Here is a 27,983-nt window from a genome sequence, read left to right on the forward strand (position 1 = left end):
TCTAAATGTATCTCAGAGGAGAAAGCATCCGAACAAGCGAAACAGCGCCCCCTCTGTCGCTCTACATGTATGCCATCTATCTGATTCTGTCTGGTCCCAACGACAGCCAGCATCAGATAGATGTATGACATTGTTGCCGCCCCTAGCATTGAATGGAAAGCAAGGAATGCCTGAGAGCATTTGGCCTCCCTTGATAAAAATGCAATAAAACAAGTTGCTCATCGTTGAGCTAAACTGTCTTGGCGCACCAAAAAAAAAAAAGTGTCAATTGAAGCCAGCTTGGATTTTGGCGTCACTACTATCACATCGCATTGAGAGCATACATCATTGATAGAAACAAGTTGAATTGTTGCATCTCGTTGTGTTGTTGTCTTCCAGTGACTAGCTAGCTAGCTAAAGTTTTCCTTTTCCTAAATTAGCCATGGATGGCGATAGGGATTTGGACTTGTTGTTTTACTTAATTCTCTGTACTGGCCAATGATTATAACGGCATTCTGACCATTCATTCATACATTGTTGTGACCCTGGCCTGAGAGAATGTTAGTTCAACATGTAGCTAGATGTAGAAGGCTAATGTTATCTAGCTAACATTGCCCATGAATGGAAGTTAGGCCAGCATGCATTTTAGACAGCTAGCCTAGGACAACAAAAAATGAAACCGTGTACTGTATGATAGACCGTTTCGTCAAAATGAAAGAGGGGGATGGCATTGGCATTTCTCTACAAGTAGGGTGAGTCAACATATTATTCTACTTGAACAAATGCGCACACGCACAAATAAATTAGATCCATGGACAGCCACATCATGTTTAGCTTACGTTGATTAGACTCAATTGTTTTTGGTATCTTTTAGTTCAGCGTATTAGACTAAGCAGAGGTGATTTGATGATGTTGAAATGTTGAAGTTGAAATGGTGCTGGAATAGTCAGAAACATTAACTTATTTGACCATGCTGTAGGTCATGTCTGTTACATGCAATATGCTTTGTGGACTAAACCGGACAGAGGTTGCTATCCGGGTTTGTGATAAAACAAAGGTGGTTGAATTTATTCTGCCACTGTCTTCTTATTGTCTCGGTCTTTAGACCTATATATCACAGTCGCAAGGCATATGAATTAACAGGTTATAGAGCAAACAACGCAGTTATCACAAAACATAGGTTGTAATATGGCTTTTTTTCTGGCTTCCTCAGTGATTTCCCCACTACTGCAAATACAACCATTTCTCCTGTGTAGCAACACAGGCAGTCTCTAGCAAATCATTTGATCTCTAAAAAAAAACATTTTCCATGTGCTTATCCAACTGTTTTTGTGAAAGCTGTATTGATTTCTAAAGGAGAGCACAGTAAACTATCACACATGGGCAGGAATAATCACAGATATAAGGATTGGGGCTGTAAACATTCAAATGTAACATTTTACATTACGTCTGTTTGGTCAAAGTCAGTAGGTGCTAAGGGAGAGTTACAGGGAGAGAGCCAATTCGAACAAGACAGAGAATATGTACACAGTGAGTGTGGGAACGGAACAAGAGACAAAGAAGATGTCTCACCTCACTCACACTGTTCTTCTCTACTTTTCTCACCAACTCTCTCTTCAATTCTGACACATTCTCTGTCTCTCTTTACCTCTATGTGTTTCTCTCTTTAGCTCTGTCTCTCTTCCTCTCCCCCCCACCCCACCGTCTGCTCAGCGTCCAGGGGTGAAGATGTAGTCCAGAGCCTGCCTCTCAGCAGCTGCCACATTAGGGTGCCAGAGGTCCACCATGAAGACCACCCTGGGGCCGTCCTCTGGGCTGCCTGAACATAGAGAAAACACAAATTCATGTTTTCCTCCAATCAACCCTTTATAACAGCTTAATAACACTTTGTCAGAATATTACAAACACACACACACGCAACCCAGGGTAGAAAAAGGTGACCCTTTTCATCCCTCCTCACAAACAGCTGTCCCTCTCTCACCCTCATGGAAGGCCCTGTGGAGGAAGGAGTCATCAAACAGCAGACAGCTCCCCTCAGACCAGCACTGCGGCTCCCCTCCAACTACCAGCTCACAGGAAGAGGGCACTCTAAGACCTACAGAGGACAGACAGCAAGTCAGTCTATATAATTACTAAAGAAACCAAGGGAAATATTGTATGACACAAACACATATGAATATCTTCTAAAATGTCAGCTGTATATGCTGCAAGCAAAGCAAGTTTTAAAACCAACCATACTATAGTGAAAATCATTATAATACTTTCACAAAGACACAGGTGAACACATACATATGGGAGCCAGGTGCATTTTGGGGGCCAGGTGCATCCCTATATTTAACAGTGTTGTAGCCCTCCAGGGAGCTCCCTCCATTTCTTACCCAGGTGGCAGCGCAGCCTGACGTTGGTTGGGCCATAATGCTCAGTGATCAGGGCTCCGGGGGTCAGCACAGAGAAGCAGGCATTTCCAAACACGTTGTTGGCAATGAAGGTGCGCAGCTGGCCCAGCACCCTCCAGGCCCGGGGGCACCTCCTGGCATTCAGGGCCAGCGGAGTTCCCTGGTTCACCAGGTAGAAGGTCCACCACTGGCCATGGGGGGTGCTGTTGGCCTTCCAGCCCGGAGGCAGGGAGGAGCCAGCCCGCGCTGGGGGGGCGTGGTAGATGTTCTCAAACTCAGCCAGCAGAGCAGGGAAGCTCCTCTCCAGCAGCTCCACGTCGTGTTTCTGTGCATCCCGGGAGAAGAAGGGTGCTGAGGGCAGGTCAGGAAGGAAGAACACCTCTGGCCTCTGGATGGTGGGCCGGCTGGTGAGGTAGCGGCCCTGGTCTCGTACCCCTTTGTGTACCCTGCCCATGCCTGACCAGGTGTAGCGTTTGGCGTAATCCTGCAAGCTGTGGTACAGCCTCTGATTAAGACCCTCCCCTGTGTTGGTGCAGCGAAAACACTCAGTGGACTGGCAGTAAGCAAAGCCGTTCTGCTCCTCCACCCCTGACACCGGCCTGCCTTTAGCCCTACCATCCCCATCTGTGCTGATCAAGGCCCCCCCACCCCCTCCTACTCGACTGGGCTCATTGCTGTACCCCCCACGCAGGGGAGAGGAGCTGTGCTCACGACCTACCCTGTAACAGTACCACACAAAGAGCAGCAGTAGGCACATGGCTGTGCCAAAGGCACTGGACTCACAGTCCCTCATAGACTGCATCCCTCCAGCCACCATCTCCCTCACCCTTTCTAGTGACCACTCCATACTGGCTCCTCGCTAAAACCCCTGGCGGTCTGGTCTGGAGAAACTACTGTTGAGAAGGTCAATGACCAAATCTGTCTGACTGATTCAAAATAGTATTTTAGAGGAAAATCTTCCACAGGGTGTCTGAAAGGCTACTTTCTATAAACTCTTATCATCCCCCCTGCTGGATGCAGTCTGACACTATCTGATGACACATTCAGGCTCCAGTCTGGACATTTCAGCACTCAGGGATGAGGGGAGGGCTCCCCCTGCATGGCTTCTGGCTGTGCGGTATTTGTGCTGCTCCCTCCCCTTTTCATTTTAGACAAATGCAGACAGACAACATACCTCAGAGTGTCTGGCCTCTGCATCAGAAAGAGAGGGAAGGAAATATAGGGAAAAGGTCAGTAGGCATAAGCATTGCACAAACAAATACACTCAAGACTTTAGGCAGCATCTAATACAGAAGTAGAGTACCAACATGCAGATGTCATTTCAAGTTCAGTTTTCCACATGACTTCCCCCACTTAGTTCCGTATTAAACCAGCTAACTCCCACCCCCACACTCAGCTCTGGACACACACAGTGCACCATGCACACACCCATACGGATGGCATTTCAAATTCAGGTCTCCACACACCTCCGCACTGCATTGTACAAAGCCATGAGTCACATTTCATGCATATGACTCATGGCTTCATGGATAATTTTTTCGGGATGGTAAAATGTTTTCAGTATAAACTTAAACGACTAAAACCAGATGTAGAACATACCATGGAGCAATATATTTTTTAAATAAGATCATATTTGAGAACTAACAATCACCAAAATAAAAACTTGACAAGGAGAATTTGAAATGTAAAAAATGGCATGGCATGGGGCCTCCATTGACTTTGTTATAATGTTCGAGTCAATCAGATAGCATAAGAATAGCAAAATGTATAGAATTGCAGGAAACCAGCTTTAAAACTACAAATTCTATCAGCCCCATGGCAAAATGTGTAGAGCTGCAGGAAATTACTCATGAAACTGCAATTTTTCTCTCAGCGCCATGACAAAATGTGTAGAATTGCAGGAAATTAGCTTTAAAACTAAAATGTCTCTATGGCCTTTAGAACTGCCCCATTGGCCACGCCCACTACCCCCACACTAACTTTGCCACTGCTGCTGGAAAAAATCCTAGGGGAAACACTGCAGAGAGATAGAGTGTGTGACCGAAAAAGAGAGCACGTATTCGGATAACATTATGCATGAAACATAAATAGACAGTGTTGACATCTGCCTACATGAATCAATAGTGAGAGCAGCTCTAAGGCTATGTATACTAAACGAGAGCCACTACGGTGTTCTAGAATAGCACTACTGTACTGGCTTGTTATACATTAGGGGCAGTTAGAAATGTACTGGGGGTGTGCTGGTCCAATTCAAGGTGTCCAAAAGAAAAATGCACCACCCTCCCAAACATAAAAAATATTTTCACATGACCCTCCCCTTGTACTGTAAAGTGTTTTTACACACCCCGCCCCCTCATAAAATTAACTCAAAAATAATTATTACCACCATAACTAACAATAACTGTAGCAACCCTGTGTTTATAAACGTGGATTTCGACTTTACCACTTCAGCTAACGGGCCTGGAGGTTAAGGGTTTGCCGACCACCACATCACTCTCCACGCCTGTATCATTATACCACGATCAGATCCGTCTGCAGACAATGATCAGCTAGGGGGAAAATCAGGTTCTACATTTTGATGCTTTATTTATAATCATTTAAAATATATACAACATATTTTCCATCAACAGGTTTCTGTGCCAATGCACCACACAGAACCAATAAGCAATGCATAACCGCACAACGATTACAGACTTCAAGTGCTTATCAACAACACAATCAAGAAGAGTATGTCAATCTCGACATCCCTCCTTACTCAGTATTGAAACTTTTGTGTTTTGTAACAGATGTCTCTTTTTCCATTAATTGAATGGCCGTTGCGCAGTTTGGATGCTGGAATTATATTAGAGTGGAGTGGATGAATGTGAGCAGTTAGCTGACAAGGAGACTTTTGAAGTAGCTTAAATCAGATTAGAGCACCCCCCTCTCTTCGGAGGACAAAAGTAACTTTGTTACAAATACATCTGTACATAATATATTTGGATTTCATATACACATTTGGATTTTTTGGACATTTGGATTCATAGTGACCGGTACACATTATATATTTTATTTTCCCGTCTATTACAGATGAATAACTATTACAGATTAAATCCACCCCTCAGCTTCTCTCAACCCATCCCACCTATCTCCATAGACCACCCTCTCTTGATTTCCTTGTGCCATATACAGTGACCTCCAAAAGTATTGGGACAGTGACACATTTTGTTGTTTTGGCTCTGTACTCCAGTCACTTTTATTGTAAACAAGAATAAAATGTTTCTAAACACTTCTACATTAATGTGGATGCTACCATGATTACGGTTACTCATGAATCAATTGTGAATAATGATGAGTGAGAAAGTTAGAAGCACAAATATCATATCCCCAAGACATGCTAACCTCTACCCATTACAATAACAGGGGAGGTGTCACGTTCTGACCTTTATTTCCTTTGTTTTGTATTTATTTAGTATGGTCAGGGCGTGAGTTGGGTGGGCAGTCTGTGTTTGTTTTTCTATAATTTGGGTATTTCTATGTTTCGGCCTAGTATGGTTCTCAATCAGAGGCAAGTGTCATTAGTTGTCTCTGATTGAGAATCATACTTAGCTAGCCTGGGTTTCACTGTGTGTTTGTGGGTGTTTGTTCCTGTCTCTGTCTTTGCACCAGATAGGACTGTTTAGGGTTTCACACATTCCATGTTTATTGTTTTGTAGTGTTCATGTGTACATTTACATATTAAAAGAACCATGGACACTTACCACGCCGCATATTGGTTCTCTGATCCTTTTCGCCTCTCCTCTTCGGAAGAAGAGGAGGAAATCCTTGACAGGAGGTTAGCATTTTTCGGGGTATGATATTTATGCCTCTGTAACTTTCTCACTCATCATTATTCAAGATTATCCGTAACTATGTACAAAAAGTGCTGTAACTTTTAAACGGTTCACCCAATATGTATGAAAATACCCTAAAATTAAAGTGGACAGTCTGCACGTTAACCCAATAGTCATTGTATCATTTCAAATCCAAAGTGCTAGATTACAGAGCCTAAACAAAATACAAATTGTCACTGTCCCAATACTTTGAGTTCACTGTATTTTCAACTGTGCTGTGATGTCTTACATAGATTCTGAACCTTTCTAAATCGCATATTAAATCAACAGATTGTGATTTAAAGTTGAATATTTTGTTAAGAGTATTATGTTGTTGATTGATTGAGTATGGCTTTCCAGAACGCCCAACAGTGATATAATTTGTGAACAATGTTATGACTTTGTCACTCATGGACCTGTGACCAAAAACAAACTACATAATCAAATACAATTGTATTTATCACATGCGCTGAATACAACTGGTGTAGACTTTACTGTGAAATGCTTGCTTACGAGCCCTTCCCAACAATGCAGTTTAAAAATAATGTATAACAAGTAAATAGTAACAGGAGGAATAAATTAAAATACGCAAGGGAGCTATATACAGGGAGTACCCGACTAATTAAGGCCTGCATTTTGTGACCGTAGCGTACGTGTAGGTACACTATATATACACAGCAGTATGTAGACACCCCTTCAAATTAGTGGATTGGTCTATTTCAGCCACACCCATCGCTGAAGTGTATAAAATTGAGCACACAACCATGTAATCTCCATAGACAAACATTGGCAGTAGAATAGCCCATACTGAAGAGCTTGGTGACTTTCAACGTGGCACCACCATAGGATGCCACCTTTCCAACAAGTCAGTTGGTCAAATTTCTGCCCTGCTAGAGCTGCCCCGCTCAACTGTAAGTGCTGTTATTGTGAAGTGGAAACATCTAGGAGAAACAACAGCTCAGCCGCGAAGTGGTAGGCCAAACAAGCTCACAAAATGGGATTGCCGAGTGCTGAATGGTCTGTCCTCGGTTGCAACACTCACTACCGAGTTACAAACTTCAACTGGAAGCAGCGTCAGCACAATAACTGTTCATTGGGAGCTTCATGAAATGAGTTTCCATGGCCGAGCAGCCTCACACAAGCCTAAGATCACCATGCGCAATGCCAAGTGTCGGCAGGAGTGGTGTAAAGCTCGCCGCCATTGGACTCTGGAGCAGTGGAAACATGTTCTCTGGAGTGACGAATCATGCTTAACCATCTGGCAGTCCGACGGACAAATCTGGTTTGGCGGATTCCAGGAGAACACTACATGCCCCAATGCATAGTGCCAACTGTAGTGTTAGCTGGAGGAGGAATAATGGTTCAGCCTAGGCCCCTTAGTTCAAGTGAAGTTAAAATTTAACGCTACAGCATACAATGACATTCTAGACGATTCTGTGCTTCCAACTTTGTGGCAACAGTTTGGGGAAGGTCCTTTCCTGTTTCAGCATGACAATGCCCCAGTGCACAAAGCGAGGTCCATACAGAAATAGTTTGTCCAGATCGGTGTGGAAGAACTTGACTGGCCTGTACAGAGGACTGATGTCAACCCCATTAAAACACCTTTGGGATGAATTGGAATGCCGACTGCGAGCCAGGCCTAATCGCCCAACATCCGTGCCCGACCTCAGTAATGCTCGTGACTGAAGGGAAGCAAGTCCCTGCAGTAATGTTCCAACATCTAGTGGAAACACAAACACTACAAAACAATAAACGTGGAAAACCAAAAACAGCCCTGTCTGGTGCAAAACACAGAGACAGGAACAATCACCCACAAACACACAGTGAAACCCAGGCTAGCTAAGTATGATTCTCAATCAGAGACAACTAATGACACCTGCCTCTGATTGAGAACCATACTAGGCCGAAAGATAGAAATACCTCAAAACATAGAAAAACAAACATAGACTGCCCACCCAACTCACGCCCTGACCAGACTAAATAAATACAAAACAAAGGAAATAAAGGTCAGAACGTGACAAAAAGGTGCGGACTGAAATGTAACCAGGGGAGGGTCTGGGTGGGCGTCTGTCCGCGGTGGCGGCTCTGGTGCTGGACGTGGCCCCCACTTCACCATAGTCTTAGTCTGACTTATTGTCCGCTTCCGTCGCCTCCTAACCACGGCGACCCTTCTCAATGGACAGAGGGGCAGCTCGGGACAGAGGGGCGGCAGCTCGGGACAGAGGGGCGGCAGCTCGGGACAGAGGGGCGGCAGCTCGGGACAGAGGGGGGGCTGCTCGGGACAGAGGGGCTCTGGCGCCTCTGGGCTGAGGCGTCTGGGCTGAGGGGCTCTGGCGCCTCTGGGCTTACTGGCGGCACTGGCGGCCCCTGGCTGACTGGCGGCCCCTGGCTGACTGGCGGCCCCTGGCTGACTGGCGGCACTGGCGGCCCCTGGCTGACTGGCGGCCCCTGGCTGACTGGCGGTGCTGGCGGCCCCTGGCAGACTGGCGGCGCTGGGCAGACGGGCGGCTCAGGCGGCGCTGGGCAGACGGGCGGCTCAGGCGGCGCTGGGCAGACGGGCGGCTCAGGCGGCGCTGGGCAGACGGGCGGCTCAGGCGGCGCTGGGCAGACGGGCGGCTCAGGCGGCGCTGGGCAACGGGCGGCTCAGGCGGCGCTGGGCAGACGGGCGGCTCAGGCGGCGCTGGGCAGAGTCAGGCGGCGCTGGGCAGACGGGCGGCTCAAGCGGGGCTGGGCAGACGGGTGGCTCAAGCGGCGCTGGGCAGACGGGTGGCTCAGGCGGCGCTGGGCAGACGGGTGGCTCAGGCGGCGCTGGGCAGACGGGTGGCTCAGGCGGTGCTGGGCAGATGGGTGGCTCAGATGGCGCTGGGCAGACGGGTAGCTCAGAAGGCGCTGGGCAGACGGGAAGCTCCGGCAATGCTGGAGAGGAGGAAGGCTCTGGCAGCGCTGGAGAGGCGGGAGACTCCGACAGCGCTGGAGAGGAGGAAGGCTCCGGCAGCGCTGGACAGGCGGGAGCCCCTGTAAGGATGAGCCGTAGAGACAGCCTGGTGCGGGGGGCTGCCACCGGAGGGCTGGTGCGTGGAGGTGGTGACGGATAGACCGGACCGTGCAGGCGCACTGGAGCACTGAGCCTGCCCAACCTTACCCGGTTGAATGGTCCCGGTCGCCCTGCCAGTGCGGCGAGGTGGAATAGCCCGCACTGGGCTATGCAGGCGAACCGGGGACACCGTGCGCAAGGCTGGTGCCATGTAAGCCGGCCCAAGGAGACACACTGGAGACCAGATGCGTAGAGCCGGCTTCATGGCACTTGGCTCGATGCCCACTCTAGCCCGGCCGATACACAGAGCTGGAATGTACCGCACCGTGCTATGCACCCGCACTGGGGACACCGTTTGCTTCACAGCATAACACGGTGCCTGCCCGGTCTCTCCAGCCCCCCAGTAAGCACAGGAAGTTGGCGCAGGTCTCCTACCTGGCTTCGCAAACACTTCCTGTGTGCCCCTCCCCAAGAAAATTTTGGGGCTGACTCTCGGGCTTCCATCCACGCCGCCGTGCTGCCTCCTCATACCAGCGCCTCTCCGCCTTCGCCGCCTCCAGCTCTTCTTTGGGGCGGCGATAGTCTCCAGGCTGTGCCCAGGGTCCTTTTCCATCCAACTCATCCTCCCATGTCCATTCCTCTTCTCGCTGCTGTTGCTGTTGCCCGTTACCACGCCGCTTGGTCCTGTTGTGGTGGGTGATTCTGTAACGGTTCTCTTGGGGTGAAGTAGAGGCGGACCAAAACGCAGCGTGGTTATATTGATTCATGTTTAATAAAAACAGATAAACACGAACACTACAAAACAATAAACGTGGAAAACCAAAAACAGCCCTGTCTGGTGCAAAACACAGATACAGGAACAGTCACCCACAAACACACAGTGCCACCACCATGCTTCACGTTTGGGATGGTGTTCTTCTGCTTGCAAGCCTCCCCTTTTTCCTCCAAACATAACGATGGTCATTATGGCCAAACAGTTCTATTTTTGTTTCATCAGACCAGAGGACATTTCTCCAAAAAGTACGATCTTTGTCCCCATGTGCAGTTGCAAACCGTAGTCTGGCTTTTTTATGTCGGTTTTGGAGCAGTGGCTTCTTCCTTGCTAAGCGGCCTTTCAGGTTATGTCGATCTAGGACTTGTTTTACTGTGGATATAGATACATTCGGACCTGTTTCCTCCAGCATCTTCACAGGGTCCTTTGCTGTTGTTCTGGGATTGATTTGTTCATCTCTAGGAGACAGAACGCGTCTCCTTCCTGAGCGGTATAACGGCTGTGTCGTCCCATGGTGTTTATACTTGCATACTATTGTTTGTACAGATGAACATGGTACCTTCAGGTGTTTGGAAATTGCTCCCAAGGATGAACCAGACTTGTGGAGGTCTACAATTTTTTTTCTTGAGGTCTTGGCTGATTTCTTTAGATTTTCCCATGATGTCAAGCAAAGAGGCACTGAGTTTGAAGGTTGGCATTAAAATACATCCATAGGTTCACCTCCAATTGACTCAAATGATGTCTATTAGCATATCAGAAACTTCTAACGCCATGACATCACTTTCTGGAATTTTCCAAGCTGTTTAAAGGCACAGTCAACTTAGAGTATGTAAACTTCTGACCCACTGGAATTGTGATACAGTGAATTATAAGTGAAATAATCTGTCTGTAAACAATTGTTGGAAAAATTACTTGTGTCATGCCCAAAGTAGATGTTCTAACCGACTTGCCAAAACTATAGTTTGTTAACAAGAAATATGTGGAGTGGTTGAAAAACGAGTTTTAATGACACCAACCTAAGTGTATGTAAACTTCCGACTGTGTGTTTGTGTTGTGTCAGTATGCATGTGTATGTTGTGTGTGTTACATGTGTATGTGAATGTGTGTGGTTGTGTGTGGGCAATACCATAGAGGCAATACCAGAATAAGTGATCTAATGGTTCTGTCTCTTCGCAGAAAAATCTGCAAAGCTAACATGGTTGTAGACATATCAGTGCCGTGAGAAAGTATTTGCCTCCTTTCTGATTTTCTCTATTTTTGATAGGTAATGTTAACAGCTCTTCAACCAAAACCTACTATTAGATAATGGGAACCTATTCAAATTACAATTTTATTTATTTAATTAACAAAGTTATGCAACACCCAATTCCCCTGTGTGAAAAAGTACTTGCCCCCTTATTTTTCTCATATTTTGTCCATTTTTTATATAATTTTGTATAATAAAAAATACATACATTTTGAAACAAGCGTTGTTTTGTGTGTCAGTTCATAAACCATGTGCCATGGAATCGGCACATCGAAAATCTAAACTATTTTGCAACCTGTAAAAGATTTTGATCCTCAAATTAAAACGTGTATATTTTTGTATTTATGACCATTTTTGGAAGCCAATTTTAGTCTTTAATAGAGGGCAGCCAAGTTCCCTACCTTCTCCCCTTTCCACTTGCCTCCTCCATATGAGTTAACGATGAAATCAGTTGGTTGTAATTTGGGATAGAGCAAACATTTCTATATTTTTGTTAACGGCACGTGACATAACTCCACCTTCCCTATTTATAAGATAATACCTTATTTTTTCCCCATAAAGAATGCTTTTAAAAAAATGTACACTGCTCAAAAAAATAAAGGGAACACTTAAACAACACAATGTAACTCCAAGTCAATCACACTTCTGTGAAATCAAACTGTCCACTTAGGAAGCTACACTGATTGACAATAAATTTCACATGCTGTTGTGCAAATGGAATAGACAACAGGTGGAAATTATAGGCAATTAGCAAGACACCCCCAATAAAGGAGTGGTTCTACAGGTGGTGACCACAGACCACTTCTCAGTTCCTATGCTTCCTGGCTGATGTTTTGGTCACTTTTGAATGCTGGCGGTGCTTTCACTCTAGTGGTAGCATGAGACGGAGTCTACAACCCACACAAGTGGCTCAGGTAGTGCAGCTCATCCAGGATGGCACATCAATGCGAGCTGTGGCAAGAAGGTTTGCTGTGTCTGTCAGCGTAGTGTCCAGAGAATGGAGGTGCTACCAGGAGACAGGCCAGTACATCAGGAGACGTGGAGGAGGCCGTAGGAGGGCAACAACCCAGCAGCAGGACCGCTACCTCCGCCTTTGTGCAAGGAGGAGCACTGCCAGAGCCCTGAAAAAATGACCTCCAGCAGGCCACAAATGTGCATGTGTCTGCTCAAACGGTCAGAAACAGACTCCATGAGGGTGGTATGAGGGCCTGACGTCCACAGGTGGGGGTTGTGCTTACAGCCCAACACCGTGCAGGACGTTTGGCATTTGCCAGAGAACAGCAAGATTGGCAAATTCGCCACTGGCGCCCTGTGCTCTTCACAGATGAAAGCAGGTTCACACTGAGCACATGTGACAGACGTGACAGTCTGGAGACGCCGTGGAGAACGTTCTGCTGCCTGCAACATCCTCCAGCACGACCGGTTTGGCGGTGGGTCAGTCATGGTGTGGTGTGGCATTTCTTTGGGGGGTCGCACAGCCCTCCATGTGCTTGCCAGAGGTAGCCTTACTGCCATTAGGTACCGAGATTGAGATCCTCAGACCCCTTGTGAGACCATATGCTGGTGCGGTTGGCCCTGGGTTGCTCCTAATGCAAGACAATGCTAGACCTCATGTGGCTGGAGTGTGTCAGCAGTTCCTGCAAGAGGAAGGCATTGATGCTATGGACTGGCCCGCCCGTTCCCCAGACCTGAATCCAATTGAGCACATCTGGGACATCATGTCTCGCTCCATCCACCAACGCCACGTTGCACCACAGACTGTCCAGGAGTTGGCAGATGCTTTAGTCCAGGTGTGGGAGGAGATCCCTCAGGAGACCGTCCGCCACCTCATCAGGAGCATGCCCAGGCTTTGTAGGGAGGTCATACAGGCACGTGGAGGCCACACACACTACTGAACATAATTTTGACTTGTTTTAAGGACATTACATCAAAGTTGGATCAGCCTGTAGTGTGGTTTTCCACTTTAATTTTGAGTGTGACTCTAAATCCAGACCTCCATGGGTTGATAAATTTGATTTCCATTGATAATTTGTCTGATTTTGTTGTCTGCACATTCAACTATGTAAAGAAAAAAGTATTTAGAAATGCTTGTGCTTCTAGTTCCGACAATGCAGTAATAACCAATGAGTAATCTAACCTAACAATTCCACAACTACTACCTCATACACACAAGTGTAAAGGGATAAAGAATATGTACATAAAGATATATGAATGAGTGATGGTACAGAATGGCATAGGCAAGATGCAGTAGATGGTATCGAGTACAGTATATACATATGAGATGAGTAATGTAGGGTATGTAAACATAAAAATGACATTGTTTATAGTTGCTAGTGATACATTTTTTTACATCAATTCCCATTATTAAAGTGAGCTGGAGTTGAGTCAGTATGTTGTCAGCAGCCACTCAATGTTAGTGGTGGCTGTTTAACAGTCTGATGCCCTTGAGATAGAAGCTGTTTTTCAGGCTCTCGGTCCCTGCTTTGATGCACCTGTACGGACCTCGCCTTCTGGATGATAGCGGGGTGAACAGGCAGTGGCTCGGTGGTTGTTGTCCTTGATGATCTTTATGGCCTTCCTGTGAAATCGGGTGGTGTAGGTGTCCTGGAGGGCAGGTAGTTTGCCCCCGGTAATGCGTTATGCAGACCTCACTACCCTCTGGAGAGCCTTACGGTTGTGGGCGGAGCAGTTGCCATACCAGGCGGTGATACAGCCTGACAGGATGCTCTCGATTGCGCATCTGTAAAAGTTTGAGTGCTTTTGGTGCCAAGCCGAATTTCTTCAGCCTCCTGAGGTTGTCCCGTCGATGTGGATAAGGGGGTGCTCCCTCTGCTGTTTCCTGAAGTCCACAATCATGTCCTTTGTTTTGTTGACGTTGTGTGTGAGGTTACTTTCCTGACACCACACTGAGGGCCCTCACCTCCTCCCTGTAGGCAGTCTCGTCGTTATTGGTAATCAAGCCTACCACTGTAGTGTCATCCGAAAACTTGATGATTGAGTTGGATGCGTGCATGGCCACGCAGTCGTGGGTGACAGGAGAGGGCTCAGAACGCACCCTTGTGGGGCCCCAGTGTTGAGGATCAGCGGGGTGGAGATGTTGTTACCTACCCTCACCACCTGGGGGCGGCCCGTCTGGATGTCCAGTACCCAGTTGCACAGGGCGGGGTCGAGACCCAGGGTCTCGAGCTTGATGACGAGTTTGGAGGGTACTATGGTGTTGATTGCTGAGCTGTAGTCGATGAACAGCATTCTCACATAGGTATTCCTCTTGTCCAGATGGGTTAGGGCAGTGTGCAGTGTGGTTGAGATTGCGTCGTCTGTGGACCTATTGGGGCTGTAAGCAAATTGGACTGGGTCTAGGGTGTCAGGTAGGGTGGAGGTGATATGGTCCTTGACCCGTCTCTCAAAGCATGATGACGGAAGGGAGTGCTACGGGGCGATAGTCGTTTAGCTCAGTTACCTTAGCTTTCTTGGGAACAGGAACAATGGTGGCCCTCTTGAAGCATGTGGGAACAGCAGACTGGGATAAGGATTGATTGAATATGTCCGTAAAACACACCAGCCAGCTGGTCTGCGCATGCTCTGAGGACGCGGCTGGGGATGCCATCTGGACCTGCAACCTTGCGAGGGTTAACACGTTTAAATGTTTTACTCACGTCAGCTGCACTGAAGGAGAACCCGCAGGTTTTGGTAGCGGGCCGTGTCAGTGGCACTGTATTGTCCTCAAAGCGAGCAAAGAAGTTATTCAGTCTGTCTGGGAGCAAGACATCCTGGTCCGCGACGGGGCTGGTTTTCTTTTTGTAATCCGTGATTGACTGTAGACCCTGCCACATACCTCTTGTGTCTGTGCTGTTGAATTGCAACTCTACTTAGTCTCTATACTGACGCTTAGCTTGTTTGATTGCCGTGCGGAGGGAATAGCTACACTCTTTGTATTCGGTCATGTTTCCGGTCACCTTGCCCTGGTTAAAAGTAGTGGATTGCGCTTTCAGTTTCGCGCGAATGCTGCCATCAATCCACAGTTTCCGGTTTGGGTACAATAGTGATATATCATGTATGTATTCAAATAGCTACATTCTTAAAAACTGAACAAGTCTAATTCAGAAGTGTCAGATAGAACCTTTACAATTGCACCCTCCTGAAAAAACAGATTTACACATGCCTCAGGATTTTGATACTCTGCACTTTAGGTGAGGACCTTAAGGTGAGGGTCTACATCCAAGATGGTGTAGCAGTCAGACGTGTGTTTTGTCTTGTCACGTGTAAATATTGTTTTTCCTTGTTTTTTTCGTATATATTTCGTAAATATTTTATTATCACTTTCCATCTACGGACTGAATATACTCTCATGCAACCCGCCTCACCCAATGTGGTACAGATCTGCTATTTTTATATACTTAAGAACCGGAACCCCCATCAAAAGCTAGCCAGGTAACTGGCTACTAACTAGTAGTCAGTTAGCCATTGCTAGGCCCATCTGCTCGGCCCATCTCCCGGCTAGCAGTAGAGGCCCATCAGCCACTCCTTGGGCTACAATACCTGGACCCCCGCCGACCCATCAGGACTGGACTACCGACGTAATTCCACCCGAAGTTTTTTTTCAACTGACTCCTCCGTCGCGACGTCCCCTGTATGCCCACCCGCTAGCCTGCTAGCTGTCTAGAGCACATCGAACTGTTAGCTTAAGAGGACCATCAGACAAATTCTTTGGCCATTATACCTATTTTGCCAATCGGCCTGGTTCATCACACGGAGCCCTGTTGATCCGTCCTCTGAACCGGAACCCCCCAAAAGAAGCTAGCCAACTAACTAGCTACTAGCTAGTAGTCAGCTAGCCACTGCTAGCAGTCATCAGCTACCTTTAGCCCGGACAACTCTCGCCAGTCTGCACAGAGCGACTCAAACCACAGCAAATCTGACTTATTTTCTCCGTATCCCTACCGCAAACTCTGAACTTTTTTTTCCCTCACCTGGATCATCGCAGCCAGCTAGCTGCTATCCGAGTGGCCACTCCTGGCTAACGTTTCTGTCCCGAAGCAAGAACCAATTAGCCTTGCTAGGCCCATCTTCTAGCCTGCTAGCCGCGGCCCGCTAACTGTCTAGAGCACATTGGACTGTTAGCTTAAGAGGCCAATCGGACAAATTATTTGGCCACTATACCTATTCTAACAATTGGCCTGGTTTACCACACGGAGCCCTACTGATCCATCTGCCGATGTCACAGCACGAGGGGGCCACAACACACTTTTCCCGTCACGATGTCCCTGTCAAATGCTCCCTAAAATACTTCAGCGAGCAGGCCTTTCTAATCGACCTAGGCCGGGTATCCTGGAATGATATTGACCTCATTCCGTCAGTAGAGGATGCCTGGTTATTCTTTAAAAGTGCTTTCCTCATCATCTTAAATAAGCATGCCCCATTCAAAAAATGTAGAACCAGGAACAGATATAGCCCTTGTTTCACTCCAGACCTGACTGCCCTTGACCAGCACAAAAACATCCTGTGGCATACTGTATTAGCATCGAATAGCCCCAGCGATATGCAACTTTTCAGGGAAGTTAGGAACTAATATACACAGGCAGTTAAGAAAGCAAAGGCTAGCTTTTTCAAACAGAAATTTGCATCCTGTAGCACTAACTCCAAAAAGTTCTGGGACACTAAAGTCCATGGAGAATAAGAGCACCTCCTCCCAGCTGCCCACTGCACTGAGGCTAGGAAACACTGTCACCACCAATAAATCTACGATAATCGACAATTTCAACAAGCATTTTTCTACGGCTGGCCATGCTTTCCACCTGGCTACCCCTACCCTGGTCAACAGCCCTGCACCCCTCACTGCAACTTGCCCAAGCCTCCCCCATTTCCCCTTCACCCAAATCCAGATAGCTGATGTTCTGAAAGCGGTACAAAATCTGGACCCCTACAAATCAGCAGGGCTAGACAATCTGGACCTGCTCTCCTAAAATTATCTAACGAAATTGTTGCAACCCCTATTACTATGCTGGCAGCATACCACCCTACATACCCCTGCTGGCTTGCTTCTGAAGCTAAGCAGGGTTGGTCCTGGTCAGTTCCCGGATGGGAGACCAGATGCTGCTGGAAGTGTTGTTGGAGGGCCAGTAGGAGGCACTCTTTCCTCTGGTCTAAAAAAAATTATATCAAATATCCCAGTGACACTGCCCTGTGTAGGGTGCCGTCTTTCGGATGGGACGTTAAACAGGTGTCCTGACTCTCTGAGGTCATTAAAGATCCCATGGCACTTATCGTAAGAGTAGGGGTGTTAACCCCGGTGTCCTGGCTAAATTCCCAATCCGACCCTCAAACCATCACTGTCACCTAATAATCCCCCGTTTACAATTGGCTCATTCATCCCCCTCCTCTCCCCTGTAACTATTCCCCAGGTCGTTGCTGCAAATGAGAATGTGTTCTCAGTCAATTTACCTGGTAAAATAACGGCTAAATAAAAAAAATTAAAAGTAGCATGTTCAACCTCTCCTTTGTATCGTCTGAGATCCCCAAAGATTAGAAAGCTGCATCGGTCATCCCCCTCTTCAAAGGGGGAGACACTCTAGATCAGGGGTGTCAAACTCAAATACCCAGTGGGCCAAAATGTAAAACCTGAACAAAGTCACGGGCCAACATTGAACAAATTAACCTTTTAATATGGACCCAAACAAGTTTTGCTTTAACATTGAATATGGAACAAGCATCGCTTATTACCATACAATATATAATTTAATAGTGGAGACATGCAAAATCGAATTTCAAATGAAAAAACACATCAATGGCATTCATTTATTAAATAAATAAAATTTAAATAAAAATTGTATGCCTCTTTTCTATTTGCAGCCTTCTGATTTAAATACCAAAATAAACTTTTTCCACTGGCTAATAATTTTACAAATAAAATGATAATAAATCAATCAACCATTCAAGCCCATGCCTTGTAGCAAGAAAAAGTGCATAAAGAAAACGTTAATTATTGCACACTGGTCTAATCTGATGTGCCCAAGCCAGATACCTGGCATCTCTTCTTGGATGCTAGTTCATCAATGTCTGGGCTCAAGCTCTGAGCTGAAGAAATCCTCAGTATCGAGCGAAGATGTTCATCAGTCAGACGTCTCCTGTGAGTTGTTTTGGTCATCTTCATCGAGGAGAAAAGTTGCTCGCATAGATAAGTGCTGCCGAACATGGAGAGCATCTGAGCAGCTTGGGTGCGGAGCTGAGGCATTGTGTCAGGGATGAACCGTGGAAACTGTGCGGCGCCCACAGCATCATACTTTGACTTCAGCGTGTCGTTGCACTGGAGTTCAATCAGCTCCATTTGGATGTTGGTTGGTGCATTTTCCACATCAACTGCGAAGGGATTACTAAGCAGTTCAAACTTGCATTTCTGGGCATCGAAGTCGGCAAATCGCCGGCTAAACTCAGCGGCGAGAACACTGAGTTTTTCAGCAAACTGTGCGCATGGGAACACGGCGGTAGAGATCTGCGCTTTTATGGATTGGCAGCAGGGAAAATGGCAAGGGTTTCCTTGCAGCATCTGATTCTCCCACAGGCACAGTTTAGTTTTGAAGGCCCTCACTGCAGCGTACATGTCTGTGATGATGCGCCCCCGTCCCTGAAGCTGCAGGTTCAGCGCATCGAGATGGCTCGAGATGTCACAGAGAAAGGCCAGCTCACACAGGAACTTTTGCTCCCGGAGCTCTGCTGTATCCTTCCCTTTGGTTTCCAGGAATTGACATATTTCCTCATGCAGCTCGAAACATCTGTTCAGTACTTTTCCTCTGCTTAGCCATCTCACCTCTGTGTGATACGGCACGTCTGCGTATTCCGAACCACACTCCTCCAGAAAAGATTTAAACTGGCGGTGATTTAGACCTTTGGCTCTTATAAAGTTAACTACCTGTGTTACTGTGGTCATAACATGTTCCATCTTTAGGGCTTTGGCACACAGTGCTTCCTGATGTATGATGCAGTGGTAAACAGTTAGCTCACCTGCACAGTTCTCTTCCCGCATCTTCTCCCGAACCATGCCCACCAGTCCACTCTTTTTACCGCACATCGCTGGCGCACCATCTGTCGTTAATCCAACGAGTTTATCCCACAGCAGCTTTATTTCAGTTACACATTTGGAAACCTCCTCAAAGATTTCCTTTCCTGTGGTTGTGCCATGCATTGATTTGAATCCTAATAGCTCCTCCGTAACACACAGATTTGAGTCAACTCCACGGATGAAGACTGACAGCTGAGCAGTATCAGATGCGTCGCAGCTCTCATCCACAGCGAGGGAGAACGCAACAAAATCTTTTCCCTTTTCCATCAGCTGGTCATACAGATTGGTGGCAAGATCACATGTGCGATCAGCTACTGTGTTCCTGCTCAGGCTCACGTTTGAAAATGCTTGTTTTTTCTCTGAGCATACGAGGTCACAAACCTTCATCATGCACTTTTTCATGAACTCTCCCTCATTAAAGGGCCGGGCTGATTTTGCGATCTCTGCTGCCACTATATAACTAGCCTTTACAGCAGCCTCGCTTTGTGATGTGGCTTTTTTAAACATATTCTGTTGTGAAACCAAACTTCTTTTCATCTCCTCTACTTTCTGGCTCCTTTGAGTCATGTCCAGGTCCTTGTATTTGTCATGGTGTTTCGTTTCATAGTGTCGTCTAATGTTGTACTCCTTACTTACAGCCACGTTGACTCCACAAACAAGACAAACAGGTTTGTCTTTTACATATGTAAACAGATATTCTGCCTCCCACTTGTCCAGAAAGCTCCTGTTTTCTGCCTTTCTTTCGCCATTTTTGGGAAGGGTTAGCTCGCTGACAGTTGTAGCGTCTATGTTGCTATGACTACTGTCACAGAGGAGAGAGCGTTTCTGGGTCCTGTCCTGATTGGCGCGCGAAAACAGCAGAGCATTATGGGATTCGTAGTATTAGTGGTGAATGCGCTGTATAATACCGGCGGGCCAGCTCTAGTAGTAATTTGGTATTGTCTCGCGGGCCAAATATAATTACCCCGCGGGCCAAATTTGGCCCACGGGCCAGAGTTTGACACCCATGCTCTAGATCCAAACTGCTACAGACCTATATCTATCTTACCCTGCCTTTCTAAGGTCTTCGAAAGCCAAGTTAACAAACAGATCACCGACCATTTCGAATCCCACCGTACCCTCAGGCCGACTCTTTTCTCTGTATACATCAGTGATGTTGCTCTTGCTGCTGGTGATTCTCTGATCCACCTCTATGCAGACAACACCATTCTGTATACTTCTGGCCCTTCTTTGGACACTGTGTTAACTAACCTCCAGACAAGCTTCAATGCCATACAACTCTCCTTCCGTGGCCTCCAACTGCTCTTAAATGCAAGCAAAACTAAATGCATGCTCTTCAACCGATCGCTGCCCACACCTACCCACCCGCCCAGCATCAGATTAGACTCACATTAAGCATCTCCAATCCAAAATTACATCTAGAATCAGCTTCCTATTTCGCAACAAAGCACCCTTCCCTCATGCTGCCAAACATACCCTAGTAAAACTGTCTATCCTACCGATCCTTGACTTTGGCGATGTCATTTACAAAATAGCCTCCAACACTCTACTCAGCAAATTGGATGCAGTCTATCACAGTGCCTTCCGTTTTGTCACCAAAGCCCCATATACTACCCACCACTGCAACCTGTATGCTCTCGTTGGCTGGCCCTCACTTCATATCCGTCGCCAAACCCACTGGCTCCAGGTCATCTAGAAGTCGTTGCTAGGTAAAGCCCCCCGTTATCTCAGCTCACTGGTCACCATAGCAGCACCCACCCGCAGCACGCGCTCCAGCAGGTATATTTTACTGGTCACCCCCAAAACCAATTCCCCCTTTGGCCGCCTATCCTTCCAGTTCTCTGCTGCCAATGACTGGAACGAACTGCAAAAAAAAAATCACTGAAGCTGGAGACTCATATCTCCCTCACTAGCTTTAAGCATCAGCTGTCAGAGCAGCTCACAGATCACTGCACATAGCCAATCTGTAAATAGCCCATTCAACTACCTCATCACCATATTGTTATTTATTTTGCTCCTTTGCACCCCAGTACCGCTACTTGCACATCTATCACCCCAGTGAATAATTTGCCATACTGTAATAATTTAGCCAACATGGCCTATTTATTATCCTACCTCATTTGCACACACTGTATATAGACTTTCTCTATTGTATTATTGACTGTATGTTTGTTTATTCCATGTGTAACTCTGTGTTGTTGTTTGTGTCGCACTGCTTTGCTTTATCTTGGCCAGGCCGCAGTTGTAAATGAGAACTTGTTCTCAACTAGCCTACCTGGTTAAATAAAGGTGAAAAAATAACTAAAATAATGGGTTAAGAAAGAAGAATTCACCACAAAACAGTTAATATTCTTGATCAGCAAACCATTTTTTGTAGCTGCATATTTATTTATGTTAATCCTCTCTCCCTACATTTGCGCTGCACCCGATCCTATAGCTGTACCACAAATCAGCAACCTGTTCACTAGCGCAGTGGATCTCAAACTGTTTGACCTGCGTACGACAAAAAGGAGGGGTTCAAAGTTTGAACTTTTTTTTACACATTTCTTACACATTTTGTTACGTTACAGCCTTATTCTAAAATTGATGAAATAAATACAAATATGCAGCAATCTACACATAATACCCCATAATGACAAAGCAAAAACAGTTTTGACATTTAAAAAAACAGAAATGCCTTATTTACATATGTATTCAGACCCTTTGATATGAGAAATTAAATTGAGGTCAGGTGCATCCTGTTATCATTGATCATCCTTGAGATGTTTCTAAAACTTGATTGAAGTCCACCTGTGGTAAATTCAATTGACTGGACATGATTTGGAAAGGTACACATTCGTCTATGTAAGGTCCCACAGTTGACAGTAAATGTCAGAGCAAAAACCATGACATGAGGTCGAAGGAATTGTCTGTAGAGCTCCGAGACAGGATTTTGTTAAGGCACAAATATGGGGAAGGGTACCAAAACATTTCTGCAGCATTAAAGGTCCCCAAAAGCACAGTGGCCTCCATCATTCTTAAATAGAAGAAGTTTGGAACCACCAAGACTCTTCCTAGAGCTGGTCGCCCGGCCAAACTGAGCAATCGGGGGAGAATGGCCTTGGTCAGGCAGGTGACCAAGAACCCGATGGTCACTCTGACAGAGCTCCAGAGTTCCTCTGTGGAGATGGGAGAACCTTCCAGAAGAACAACCATCTCTGCAGCACTCCACCAATCAGGCCTTTATGGTAGAGTGGCCAAACGGCCTTTATGGTAGAGTGGCCAAACGGAAGCCACTCCTCAGTAAAAGACACATGACAGCCCACTTGGAGTTTTCCAAAAAGGCACTTAAAGACTCTCAGACCATAAGAAATAAGATTTTCTGGTCTGGTGAAACCAAGATTGGACACTTTGCCTGAATGTCCAGCGTCACATCTGGAGGAAACCTGGCACCATCCCTGCGGTGAAGCATGGTGGTGGCGGCATCATGCTGTGGGGATGTTTTACAGTGGCAGGGACTGGGAGACTAATCAGGATTGAGGCAAAGATGAACAGAGCAAAGTACAGAGAGATCCTTGATGCTCCAGAGCATTCGGGACCTCAGATTGTGGCGAAGGTTCACCTTCCAACAGGACAACGACCCTAAGAACACACACAATACAAATGGCTTCGGGACAAGTCTCTGAATGTCCTTGAGTGGCCCAGCCAGAGCACGGAATTGAACCCGATCGAACATCTCTGAAGAGACCTGAAAATCGCTGTGCAGCGACGCTCCCCATCCAACCTGACAGAGCTTGAGAGGATCTGCAGAGTAGAATGGGAGAATCTCTCCAGATACAGGTGTGACAAGCTTGTAGCGCCACACCCAAGACCCAAGGCTGTAATCGCTGGCAAAGGTGCTTCAACAAGGTACTGAGTAAAGGGTCTGAATACTTATGTAAATGTGATATTTTAGTTTTATTTGATAAATTTGCTAAAATTTCTAAAAACCTGTTTTTGTTTTGTCATTATGGGGTAGTGTGTAGATTGAGGGTAAACAAACAATTTAATCAATTTTAGAATAAGTCTGTAAACTAACAAAATGTAAAGGGTTCTGAAGGCACTGTAATTCACCAGAATATGTTACATATTCATCGCATAAGTCCTGAAGCTAGTGCGATGTTAGATATATAACCAGTACCACCCCTGCGGTATATAATTATAACTAGAGTTGTTGCAGTGACCGTATTACCAGCGGTCACAAGTCATGAAGGCAGTCAAATTCCACATGACCATTTACTTACGGTATTTAGGCTTGTCGAAGCTCTGATGCTGCTGCTGGTCATTAGTAGCCTACCAAACTTGTTAACTGTCTGGTACTCAGCACAATATTGTCCCTCTACTCCCTCTGACGTCAATGCAAATGTATTTGAACATCTAATCAAACACTTCATGTTGCGCAACATTTCTATAGGCTATGCAATTGAAAAGAGAGTGATGGCCGCTAATAAAAAGAGGAGGATCCCATGAGCTTTCTATAGACTAGGCCTACTATAATTATTAATCTTTCCTAATATTAAGCACATTGCTTATATTTACAACAGGAGTATAGCCAACCTTTCCTGGTATGAAAATAAACCACAGGAAATGCGTCCATTTGCTATTTAAGTGCATAGATGACATGTTTTTTTTTCCCGCTGCCCCTGTTTCGATACAGCTGCATGATAATGGTCCATTCTAAATCATAAATGTCACACATATATTGTTTAGTATATGTAAAGACAAGATTAAATCAAGAATAGTCTGATTAATTATATATATCATCACTTGTGAATGATGCCCCGCATAAGAAACAATTCCTGTTTTTGTGACTTGTTCAAATCATAGTCACACACCTCATGTAGGCTTATATGTTTTAATAAGGTTTGCATCACAACTAAAGTGGCCAAATCATTTCTTAAAATTAAGCACATTAATCCGCTTTCCTCGTGAGTTTCAAGTTTGGGTAAGATAATTTTCAACATAAAAATGCACCTTTATAATAAAAGCATGACATGCATAATCACATTTGTGGTCACTTTTGATAATAGTGTTTTCCGCTAATGGAACATTTGCGCTTACAGCCTTCTACCATGTGCGCATGGCTGCGCCTATAATGTGAAGAAATAGCCTAATAGTTTATCAACATTTTAAGCTAAACGTTCTGATCTGTTTCGTCAGCCACATTGCATAAACAAGGTTTTTTGATGCTAGTTGTTGTATTAATTTGGGATCTATCGCATCCCACAACTGTCCCACTGTTAGGAATATTTATTTCTCGCACAGAATAGGTCGACTTTTGTACTACGGGGGACAGTACATTGACATTGGCTATAGTTTCGCTGTTCATTAGGCCTACTCATCTTGTTGGCTGACGAAAAGTAAATGTGGACAGCTAATCCAATATCTTCAATATGCACCTCGTAATTGGATATGGCACAACGCAGCACTCCCGGCCGCAAAAGGCATGGATTTTTTTGGGTGCATTATGGCCACAAAGGCGATGCCGCCATTAAACTCGAGGCATTATCAAGTGCTCGTCAAATTGTGAATGAGAGACTAATGAAGTGTGTACAGCCTGCGCAAAAAAAAACAAAGCAGAGCTCATGCCTTTCAAGCTACTTTTTTTCAAATAATCATTAGTCTCACCATGCAGCCTTACAATGTATTAAAAATCAAAACATATAGCCCAACATTTGTAGAACTAAAGTTACATTAATAACTCTACATTTTGCATATTGGAGTACCTATTTCTTTGCTCAACCGCTCAACACAGAATGGCCGCATGTGCGCACTCCCTCAAATCATTTGGAGAAAATATGTATATTTTATTCAGCTTTGTTCAATTGTATTATTCATACTATAAAATAATATAAAATAATGCCACGGAATTATAAGTAAATCTTGTCTGTTAAACTAGTGTAGCCCACAGTCATAGCCACATCAGGACAAGTCAGAGTATGCTTTTATTATTTTCTGAAAAAGACTACATTTTCTTCATATCATGCTTCTTTAGACATGTCTAAAATAAATTATGGATTTATTGTTAAGGTGTAGGCTATATTACATGGATTTATTTTAGTTTTTAAAATGGCTTGTAGGCTATGTGTGGACGCCAGGAGATCCTTAATGTGTTTGTTAATTAACGGTCAATTACCGTGAGACCGACAGTTACATGCTTGACAATCACCAGCTGACGAAATTTCGTGACCGCCACAGGCCTACTTATAACCCACCCAAACTAGATCTACCTGAAATATGAAAATAATCAATGAATTCACCAGGTAGCCTATTTTTCTGGCAAAGATGCCTCCGTAGCAGATTGCTAGACTGATTTGTGTATGGATAATATTAACGTAGGTAGGCTACTCTGTTTTTGCCAGCATCCCCTCAAAACTTTCTCACTGCGCTACTGTAGCTCACCCAACCTGTGTTAATTGACAGTTTGCTGGTCCAATCAGAGGGCAGAGTGTGGGTTTCACTAGCTAATCTGTTTATTTGCAAATGCGATACTGTCTCTGGCTGTGTGGAGAGTAGCCTAATCCATGGATACTCTGTGCCACAAAATAAGTGACAAAACATTACAAATCCTGGCCAGATAATTTCAAGTAATCAGTCGGGTCCCGAGTCTCCAAGGTGAAGTCAAGTTATTTTATTTTCTCGAGTCAGACTCGAGTCCAAGTCATGTGACTCGAGTCCACACCTCTAACTGGGCCTGCTGGGAGCATATAATAACTTGGGAGAATGGTTCAGCAACAGACAACGCATCAGAAGTAAAAATGCAGGCAGACTGGCCTGCTCCTGTGCCTTTCTATAATCTGTCAAGAGTAGACCCACAACTGATCCAAATGGAATGAAACATTCAGGGCTTTTGCGCCATTATTCAAATGACCTTTTCCACTGCAGTGCAAAGCCTAGAGTAGAATTATGCTCACTTGAAAACAATAATGCAATTATTAATTGGATTGTGGTGTTGTAGGCTAGGTAGGATAATTTTATTGTTCTTAAACAAGATCAATAAGAGAGCTTTTTGAATTGCATGTCTTCACTGTTCTTTCATGCAATGATGCACCTGGCCTCTCCTCTGCTTGTCAGCTATTCCTCTATTTTGTGGACTTATTTTGAAAAATGCAGATTTTAATTATTTTGTGTGGTATGATTTCTACTTAACCTACTGCAGATCTGGACAAACAATCCACCTACCACTATTGTCACTATGAATACAGGGCAGGATAGACAGTTGATTGGTAGACTATATTGACCTATGTGTGGTATAGTAAGCATGTGGAAAAAGCATAGGGCATAAGGGAAGTACCAAAACACCTTGATAGGGGAGGCGCATGCAAGCAGAATAGGAAATCTGGCAATATGGAAGACAATATATAGTAACACCTGCAGAATGATGAATGTAAATCAGGGGGAAAAACGCATTACCCTCCCCTGTGCAAACAAAAAAAAAACACTCCCCAAAGCAAAAATGTTTAAAAAATATTTTTGACAACCCCTCCAATATTGTACATTTCGAACTGTCCCTTAGGAAAGTGAAACAGGATCATTGTATGTAAACAACCATAATGTGCATGAAGAGAACAAAGGATTAGCACCAGCATATATACATGAACAGTAACTGCAGTATGAAGCACCCACTATCACGAGTCACGACACAGACGAAAAGATACACTGTCACAAGAATACTATGCACTGCATGCAGTAAACATAAACACGTATAAGCAGAGCTCACAATGTACATAACTTCCTATGCTTCTCCTGCAAAACCATCTCACCAAGAATGGTCCGGCAAACCTGCTTGGGCAGCCAGAACAGCCATCTCCTCAAGTGAACACAGCCCCGATCACAGTCCACCGAGACCGCACGCTCCCAAAGAACAGCTCTGGCACAACTACATAGTTCACTCCACTGAGCTATAGCCTATATACGCTCGTTGTCTGCTGCCGTGCCTTGAGGAACTGTCATATTTAAAAACCATACAGGAATGGGGACAACCATCCATAACACACTCGTTTCCCCTTTCTCAATTTCACCAATATTCCTGCCTCTAATGCCCTCATGCTTGCCTACGTGTCATCATTCAATCGCATAAAATCACAACAGAATCTCAGACAGAATCTTGTGTAAAGATCTGTAAAAGCTAGACCTGTAGCCCATAGAAACAACTCGGAACGAATGCAACATGATAGGCCTGCGCAATAATAATAATAACTCACCCAATTGCCATGGTTGTGGATGATATCTCGCCTATAGGTTTACCATGTTACCAAGCAGCTAGTGTCCTCTTTATCTAAGCTATAAGCCTATAATTACCTGTCAATCATAACTAGGTCCCTACTTAACTTGTGTTGTTGCATGACATTCACCGCGATATCTAGTAAACTAACAGCAGGCAAAGCACGTACAAAGCACCGCAGTGCAACAGGAAGTCAGATCAATCTACCCCGGTATAGGCGTACAAGCTAATCTTTAGATTTAAAATTAAACATAGGCCTTCGCAAATAAGAATGTAAATGCTAAATACTTATAAGCTATATGTGTCCGTAAAAATAACCTTAAATCGCTTTGTAATAATGTAGCCAGTAGCCTATAAAACTCTACAGGACAAAAGACGTGGGCAACTCATCCAATCCCTTTACTATT

General features: G+C 45.3%; 1 protein-coding gene across 3 annotated transcripts; it reads right to left on the bottom strand.

Moving 5' to 3' along the window:
• Positions 1-1,057: 1,057 nt before the first annotated feature.
• On the bottom strand, positions 1,058-27,966 carry LOC112248381 (aspartate beta-hydroxylase domain-containing protein 2). Of its 3 annotated transcripts, none has more exons than XM_024417341.1 (4): positions 27,557-27,966; positions 2,358-3,566; positions 1,961-2,074; positions 1,058-1,798 (listed from the first exon to the last, which is right to left on the bottom strand). In XM_024417341.1, the coding sequence occupies exons 2-4, from the start codon at positions 3,220-3,222 to the stop codon at positions 1,689-1,691; spliced, it is 1,089 nt and encodes a 362-aa protein (XP_024273109.1). In that variant the 5' UTR covers positions 3,223-3,566; positions 27,557-27,966; the 3' UTR covers positions 1,058-1,688. The 3 variants fall into 3 exon arrangements, with proteins under 3 accessions (XP_024273109.1, XP_024273110.1, XP_042176436.1); XM_024417342.2 differs by lacking the exon at positions 27,557-27,966 and adding an exon at positions 27,116-27,542; XM_042320502.1 differs by lacking the exon at positions 27,557-27,966 and having other exon boundaries at positions 2,358-5,604.
• Between the last annotated feature and the right edge of the window lie 17 nt (positions 27,967-27,983).

Source organism: Oncorhynchus tshawytscha, linkage group LG04 (assembly GCF_018296145.1).
Source record: "Oncorhynchus tshawytscha isolate Ot180627B linkage group LG04, Otsh_v2.0, whole genome shotgun sequence".
Taxonomy (NCBI): Eukaryota; Metazoa; Chordata; class Actinopteri; order Salmoniformes; family Salmonidae; genus Oncorhynchus; species Oncorhynchus tshawytscha.

Bases quoted from the DNA above. Each gene is read 5' to 3' on its own strand.
- LOC112248381 (XM_024417341.1), bottom strand. From the start codon at position 3,222: ATGGAGTGGTCACTAGAAAGGGTGAGGGAGATGGTGGCTGGAGGGATG. The intron at 2,075-2,357 runs GTAAGAAATGGA...TGTCCTCTGTAG, and splicing joins CAGGCTGCGCTGCCACCTGG to GTCTTAGAGTGCCCTCTTCC. The intron at 1,799-1,960 runs GTGAGAGAGGGA...CTCTATGTTCAG, and splicing joins CCACAGGGCCTTCCATGAGG to GCAGCCCAGAGGACGGCCCC.